At 37.4% G+C, this 8,506-nt stretch overlaps 1 protein-coding gene across 2 annotated transcripts in view; it reads left to right on the top strand.

Moving 5' to 3' along the window:
* The window catches only part of CUNH3orf33 (chromosome unknown C3orf33 homolog), a 14,601-nt gene extending 6,669 nt beyond the window's left edge, over window positions 1-7,932 (top strand). For both annotated transcript variants that reach the window (XM_025214855.1, XM_014524482.2), the window contains 3 exons: window positions 2,884-3,037; window positions 4,832-4,992; window positions 5,586-7,932. In XM_025214855.1, coding sequence (XP_025070640.1) covers window positions 2,884-3,037; window positions 4,832-4,992; window positions 5,586-5,852 — 582 coding nt within the window. In that variant the 3' untranslated portion in view covers window positions 5,853-7,932. The remainder of the gene's footprint in view (window positions 1-2,883; window positions 3,038-4,831; window positions 4,993-5,585) is intronic.
* The last annotated feature ends 574 nt before the right edge of the window (window positions 7,933-8,506 follow it).

Raw genomic sequence — 8,506 nt, 5'->3', positions numbered from 1 at the left:
GGCAGGGAAGTAAGGGAAGCGGCAGGGGAAGGGCAGCAGCGGCAGGTGTAGGGGGAAAGTGGCAACAGGAGGGAGCACAGGGCCAAGGTGGTCAAGGCCAGTGGCAGCACGAGGCAGCTGGGAACTGTGTGCTGCCAGCAGGTGCCCGGTGGCTCTGTGCCGTGCTGCGCGGTTCTTGGCTGCAACTCCAGGACTGCAGAATGCAGCAGGAGCCAGCCTGGCCTCCGCAGTTCCCAGCTGGCTCCTGTTGCCTTCTCTATTGCAGGGTCCACATGCCTGCAGCTCTCGTCCTGGAGCCAGCTGCCTTCCCTGCCACACAGGTCCCCAGACTCTGCCAGGAGTAGGGGGGGGGCCTGCCCACCACTTCCCTGTGGAGTGTAGCACAGGGCTTCCCCAGTGTGGGAGCTGCAGGCATGTGGCGTGGAGTTCCTGTGATAAAGGCAGCCGGGCAGGCTGGGCCTCTCAGCCCCTGCACACAGCACGGGCCAGAGCCATGGGGTGCCAGTGCTTGCACCTGGCATGAGATCTTTGAGCCCCTCCGCCTGCTGCTGGCAGTGGGGGCTGTGCACCATGTGGTGGGGGGGGCCGGGTGTGTCACGTTCCTCCCACCCCACTAACCTCACACACCCACACCCGGCCCCCACAACCCCCCACATATGTATACAGCCCAACATACCTTATGTCCCCCCACACCCCACCATACACAGACACAATATAAAAGAGTGAGAGTTTGAGTTATTATGCAATCCCTTCTATACACAGTACACAAACACAAATCATGACAAATTTTTTTTGTAATAAAATTAAAATATGTTTTAGTAGGTGTTTGACTTCTAGTGTACAATTTGTTGTTTTTTTCTGGTTCTCAGATGGCAACCCCACCCTCCCTAAAGGAGTATTTCTGTGGGGGTGAGGGGAGGGATGTCCGGTGGCAAAGGTCAGGGGCTAGGGTTTGGGACTTCCAGTCCTAATATGGTGACCAGAGGGCGGGGCAAGATGGCCCATATCGACAGTTCACTAAAACTTGTTAAGCAGCCCTTCAGCCAAAATAATTGCCTGCCCCTACTGTAGCCCTCTAGGGAGACAACAGTACAAGCTCCTGGTCTTTCATAGCCGTCTTGTCCCGCATTAAGTCTGTGTATGTTCCCATTGTTGTGGGTAGACAGCAAGACGGTGTTATCTTAAGGATGTCCCTGCCTACTATAGAGGTTGCATAGTTCATGCATTACAATTCCAACATTTTTTTTTGTACAGCTTACAGTATGTGTGTAATTCACTGGCATTTTATAATTTTAAACAAATTACAACTGTTTTATTTAGCAACTATAGTGCTTAATATGGCTAGTTTTGCCTCCTGTATTTGAGCCTAAAGCTGCCTAATATTATTCAAGTTCTTGTGATTTAAGTTTTATTCCTAAATGAACTTTACCTTACCTAATAATAGACTTATTTGTAGTTATTGATGTAAGTCTGTAACTGCAGCCATTAAATCCTTCTTGACATAGATATTTGCATGTGAATGGTGTTAACAAGGTTTTCAAGGTTTTGAAAATGTTTGGCTGACTTTTGGACCTTGGAACAAATTAGGTTTGATTCCGAGCCATTTTCAACCCCAGTTTACAAAGGATTATTTACAAAACCTTCAAATTTACTGCTTGCAAGGTCCCATATTTTTCACTCCCTAGCAGAGAACCTTGCAGAAAGCAGGACTGAAGATTTAGTCAACGCACAGAATAAAATCAGAGGAAGGGGTGTTCAATTTCATTTTTAAGGCCTGGTATGTCAGTGACTTAAATGAGACAAGGATTTGTCCTTTAACAACTATGTGAGTAGATTCATCCAAATGTATCCTATAAAAGCCTTTTTATCATGAATCTCTAAAGATTAAATTCTTAACATTTCAGTTGTGCCAGTATGGCCATATACAAGACTTTGTTTCTAGCAGTGGAAGTTATCCAACATTAGATGCTGCATCTCCCCTCTTCTCCCCGTGCCTTCTCCAGACCAGAGTAACCCCAAATGACTCCAGTCTCTGGAAGGCATGGGGACATTTCCCTGCAGCTCAATTCCTCTTGGTCCCCAGGACTTCTACTGGGTTGGAGTTATTTTTTCTCCCAGAACTGCCATTTTTGATTCAGGAAGAACAGCATGAACATTTGTACACTTGTGACTTCCAATAGGAGAATGGTGATTTCCCCTTGTATGTGGCCTATAGCTTGTATCTAGCCTTTCCTGTTTCAGCATTATACTCCTCTGATTAGTGCAGTATCTTCCCAATTGGCTTTTTTCTATCCACAGAATGCTGCCACTAAATAAGTCTATCAATTTAATCACATAATTCCCCACTTTCTGAATCTCTTCATTGACTTTTTTATTCAAGAAAACACTAGATTCAAGTTTCTTGTGACCACTTCAAACTCTGCGGAACTCTGCTTTTCCTTCTTCCCTGCTTTCCTTGTTTTCCCTTTACTCTGTCACTGTTTCTAAACTTGTCCACACTAGTCATACACTTAAACTGCCACCTCTGTGGCTCTTTCCTGGACTCCTGCTCATCTCTGAGTCCCTTACTTTGTCAACATTTAGCCCCTTTTTAAAACAGTTTTGCCTTTCTGCCTAGAGTGGCTGGCTTGTATATAAATAGTAGATAATGTCTGTTGTTGCCCTTCCCCTTACTTCTGTGTCCCCATCTGTCCTTGAAACAAAAACTGTTCTTAAGCTTTTGGAAAGGATAGCAGAAATAAAGTATAATGAAAAGTTTTTAAATATGATGTAGTAAATGGAGTTTGCAGTATTCATCCTGGAAAATATTGGATTTAATAAGATTTTTTTTTTTAAGGTAACGTGTATTTTTGATTACTTTATCTTGTTCTTCTATTTCAATAGACAACTAAATTTACAAGTGCTTTGGATATACCAGTAGAATTTATAGAAAAGAATGTGAAACTACGGGGAAGATTACGTCACATAACAGAGAAGGGATTAGAAGTTGAACATATTCCAATCAGCCTTCCTTTCATGTCCTCGTTACAGAGAAAATGTAAGTAAAAGAACAGGATTAACAATGACAAAATTACACGTCTGCCTATTTAATAGAATTTTCTTCATTAAGCTGTCAAAAGTCTGTAAAACTTGAGCTGTTTGATCTGTTAAAAACGTTTTTGTGAATGACGTGTCCTTGGAAACAGCTGGGTATATACTACCTGGAAGCATTTTGTCCTCACAGTTACAGTTCGCCAATTGTCATGCTGAACTTAGGAACTGAGCATCTGAATGCTCTCTGTCCCTCACTTGGTGTGTTGCAGTGGCTACCTTACTTCTCCTCTTTGCTTTGGCCTCACTGCCAGGATAATGAGGTGGATTTATAAATCCACCTCTGTGGACATTTTAGGCATTTATGTGGACCCGTACAAGCTACCACCCTAAGCAGTGGATCTCCCTCCTCCTCAGCAATATATTAAGTAGCAGGGAAATACATATCTGTATAAAATCAAGAGCATGCATAAAGGACATGCATGGGTGTTTGTGGGGTAATGGCCTGAGTTTTTTAAATGCATATCTTGGAAACAGTGATCATTTTTAAAAGAACAATGGAAATTGAATAAGGATTGAAAAAAGCATTGAGAAATTCATGTGTATATTATGAAGTTTGGCTCTGATCTTGCCTCTGCTGAAAGTCCTTTAGGGTTAACTTCAGTGGTATGCAGGTGTTATAAAGATAGTATACCCTCTGGTTTAACATGAAACATTTAAACAATACAATTGGTATGGGAATGGTTGCTACTGAAAATCTTGATGTACTGCAAGTTTCAAAGCAGACGTGGGCATTTAGGACTAGGATTTACAAAGTAGTCTTAAAAGCCTAAGTGAGTTAACACAGAAAATCTATTGATTATTACATAAAGAAAATGAGAACATCCACTATTTCAACAGATAGGATTAAAAATAGCTTATATGAGAGATCCTGAACCTATAAACATGTATGTTAGCTAATTTCTAACTGAAGGGGTTCAGAAACAACTTACTGTATGGATTGTTTTTGCCTCCAGCTGAAGTGCTTGCTAGAATCTACTACTGGAGAAAGGATAGTGGCCTAGATAGGCCACTGATCTGATCCCATGTGAGAGGTCCTATATTCATAACTTCTCTGATTCCTGGGATGTTGCATAATGCCAGTGGATCGCAGATCAATGCATTTTGTTTTGAAGATTACAACTTAATAAAAAGGCCTCTTTGATATATTTATTGATGAATAAGAAAATCAGAAAGATCAAGCTGCACTGGTAACTTATGCTTCTCTATGCTGGGGAATTTATTTTTACATATAATTTAAATGGTATTATCTTTGCTGCATAAATCTTGCTGTAACCAGTTCTGCAGTTAGTTTTAAAGATGTTATCAGAGGTCTGGATTTGGAATGTTTTGATATTGTTATGTTGGGATAAATGTCAAGAAAAATACTTTGGATTTTGATCTTGTGTCAGTCTTTTGCTTGTGTGATGCAATATACTGTAATGGAGTGAGACAGAGGTGAGAGGGGGCAAAATCAGATTTTTTAGAAAGTTATATTTTCTAAAGAAAATTCTGAGATTAAGTGTTACAATATAATATCTGAGAACCTTTCTTTTCTTGGTGTGGAGTACATCTATGTGCTAGGATATGTTCTTAAAATTCCATAGCTTTTCTGACTAATGTGGAAACTCAATTTTAATCGGAGGAGGTAGACTAAGCTGATTCACAACAGCTGAGAAGCCGACGAAGTATAAGGAAGTGTCTTTTGTATATAAATGTATAAGACTAATGCTAAGGAAGAATTAATGTTATATTTATTCAGGGCAATCAAATGGCCTTTTGCTGGTCAGACTTGCAGGAGTGGAACTGACGCCAAGTGGTATGGTCTGGTTGCAAGAAGAGTTAAAACCGTCACAAATGATGTGGTTTCAGCTTCTTGGACGGGATAATTTGGTGCTTGATTGCCTTGTTTCAATTAATAAGGTAAATGAAGTAGTAAGGAGGAATAGAGGAAGTTCTTAAATCGTGTATTTATACTTCTAAGGTTTTCTATTATTATGGTGTGAAATTACGTGTCCTTGTCATAAGGTTACTGCATTAAAAAAATATACATGCTGGAATTTATGGTAGTAAGTATCTTTCCAGATATACATATGTAGCTAGAATTGAAAATATGTATTTCTGAACTGAATTGACAATACTAGTGTAGTTTTTAGTCACCTTTAATAATTATCTTTGCTGCTAAGGTTTGCAGGAGCCAGATCTGTAGTTTAGTGCCCTGCAGTGTCATAAAAGAGTTTTAATCAGTCAAAAGTACTGATTTATGAAATTGTCCCATTGATACCTGGGATAGGTTTCTTGTAGAATTAATTAATTTAAAAATGAATTGAATTCCTTTTAACTTTTAATACTTTTTTCTGAAAAATTTAGAACTTGTAAAGGGGAGAGTTTTTTCCTAACTTGCAGTGTCTGGGCAATTCATACAAAGAATTAAGTAAAAATGTACTGGTATTGTCCTTTGTATAGATCCAAGTGAATATAAAAATGAAATGACACCTTTTACTTTATTTTTGTAGAGTAGATTTTTCAGCATATGCTTAAATGAAGAGGTTTTGAAGCAAGGGCTTGGCAAAACAACACGTATTGAAGGACTGCATCATGGCTCTCAACTCTATTGGAAACTTCACAAAAGATTTCTTCGAGCAGAACTAACGGCAGTGAAGAAAAATAAAGGAATATGGAAAGAAAGTAGTAACCTTGAAAAAATCAGAGATCAAATAAGTAGTAATAAATTTGTACAGATGTTAAAACAATTTGCAGACTGGTTAAGAAGCCATATTTAAAATATTACACAGGAAGAACCAGTTGGGAAAATGCCAGTAGGATATTGATCAAAGTCCGTTTTGTAGGTATAAATGCAACACAGAAGCTTATGAGAGAAAACTTATTCTCTATTTTTTGAGGCTTCTTCCCCAATTAAAAAAACCAAAATAATTTAAGTAACCTCACCTGAAAAGACATTTCTATAATGTTTTGTATAAGATTAAAGTTCAATGTAAAGATATTTGTTAAAGTGTTTTTTAGGTCAAGATTAAAAACAAACAAACAAAACTTCCTTTAGACTGTTAGGTCAGATTTTCAAAGGTACTAGACTTCTGCACAGGTGCAATAGTCTTAGTGGAATTTGTAGAAGATTACAAATACAAGATATTTCAGAAATATTAGTGCATACTATACTCCTTAATTACACAACAGTGAAATAGATTTGGAAAAAGAGTCTACCTGAAAAGTGAAATTTAGTTCTAAGTAACTCTTGACAATACTACTTTTTGCTTTTTTGCATTTGTGTTGCACATGAGCATTTGCCTGAGTCCCGCACAAGAGAACATATGCCCATTTTGTATTATTTGTGTATTTTTTTAAATATGTACATATTGAATAACTAGTTATACTATATTGTTAATAGAAATGTGACGACAGCTTTTCTTAAAAAGAAGTAAAAAAGCTTCTACCTCAAGACTTGTAAAAACTTAACTTGGAAGCAGAATTATGAGCAGAAGTTAGTATATCAGTGGACTACTTGTTAAACTGTTTCTTTACTTTTAGCACAGCAGGTTAAACTGTTAGTTACAGCATTTACAGCTTGTAAATAAGGAAAGAGAACTAGCTATCTTTTCTTTCTGTTTCAGCTATGAAAGCACACACAATTTTAATTTAGCTCCTCAACTATCTCATCACTCAAATAAGATTTTGAAACTCAAGTTTAAAAGGTCAGAGTATAAAAATGCCTTAAATTGAAAATTCCTGATCTATATCTATAGACTTTAAAAAAAAAATACAATATATTGAAAGTGTATGTTAAGTATATCACTGAAGGTATCATAAGTGTATTTGAAAATATGTCGGAATGAAGTTTTGGGTATAGTGTTATGATTATTGTTTTACACTCAAGTTCATAGGTCTGTGTTCATCCATGATATTAAATAACATACAATAAGCTTCTTATTCTTCTCCATTCTTACATTTAACTACAATTTCTTTAAACTTGAGATTTGTTTTGTTAACATGTTGCTATTCCAAATAATAAATATTTAAATTAAAACATACAAAGCAAATCTTTTAAACTCTTTCCTTCCTTACTTTTCCATGTGGTTTCTTGCTATTCAAATATTGGGAATGAGTAGTATAAATGCTAGTTAGCTAGCTAAGCTTTATTCCTCTTAAACTTGGCTGCTATCATGCCATCCTTTTCCCCTGGCTAGAAAGCAGTTACAGCTTTACAGCTGCTGAAGAAGCATCCTGTGGTAGCTTCAATAATTAGCTAGCAATTTCTACAGAAGGCTTAAATATGGGGGGAAAGTAAGGTATAGCCAAAAAATCCCCACCATTTTTCTTTCAATATTTAGCATATGTGAGGTTTTTATGATCCTGATTACTAGTTTTCTTTTGTCTAGAACTGGCAAATTAGTGTTAGCATAGGATACATTCTGTTTCAGAGCAGGATAGGCTGGTAATTCCAGGATATATATAGAGAAAAAAAAGACCCAACTTTTTCTTTAAATCTTGTCATTTTAGCTGTTACTTGAAATGTGGCATGTTCATGTAAAATAAAAGATTGCAGTATACCTGATAGGTTGAATGGGACTTGAAATAGTATATTGTATGTATATTTGGCAAAATTCTATGTATATTTGGCAAAATTCTGTTCTAAAAAAAACCCAATATAAATTGCTGTGCTTGAGCTTTAATATTTGTGACTTTTTCCCTGGGACATATTACTTCAGCTTTCCTATTTTTGGAGATCGTGCTTGTGTTAGAATGAATTGTAAAGGAATTTGTATTGGTTGAACATTCAAACAGAGGTAGGAATATAAATATAGCCATAAATACTATATAACCTGCTTTCTATGCCCAATTTTCTGACCAACAAGATTAAAAGTATATGATAAATGGGAGTGTAGGAAGTTTTATCTTTTACAATTACTTCAGCTTTCCAATGATGTCATGAAATACTTTAAAAAAGAATCTCCCCCCCCCCCCCCCTTATTCTGTCCAAAACAGTACTTGTGTCATGGTACTACCTGCCTCATACCCATGTAGAATTCCTACTAACAACATCTTAATTGCACAGATTTTAGTTGTCTGAACCAAAACCATTGAAATTCTGGCTTGTACTGCCCTTTAATTTAACATTTTTATATGAACTGTTCCTTATTCCCAAGTCGCTGGTTCCTGTAATAAGGTGACAAGAAGCTTTGTGGCCTCAATTTTAGACTTTTCATCATAGCAAGAGGTCAGAAAAAGAAGTAGGAAGATGGGGGCGGCAAGTGATTTCCTCCCCCCCCCATTGGTTATTTTTCATTATTTTCCATTTTTTAATAGCCCTTTTGCCCAGGAAAATTTCTGCCCAATAATCAGATTGTATGTATAATGCAATAATAAGAATAATGATAGTATTAGGTTACCTGTACCTCTCTAGCAGGAACATACCACACTT

Source organism: Alligator sinensis, unplaced genomic scaffold, assembly GCF_000455745.1.
Source record: "Alligator sinensis unplaced genomic scaffold, ASM45574v1 scaffold60_1, whole genome shotgun sequence".
Lineage (NCBI taxonomy): Eukaryota > Metazoa > Chordata > Crocodylia > Alligatoridae > Alligator > Alligator sinensis.
This window is presented reverse-complemented; position numbering and strand designations above follow the sequence as displayed.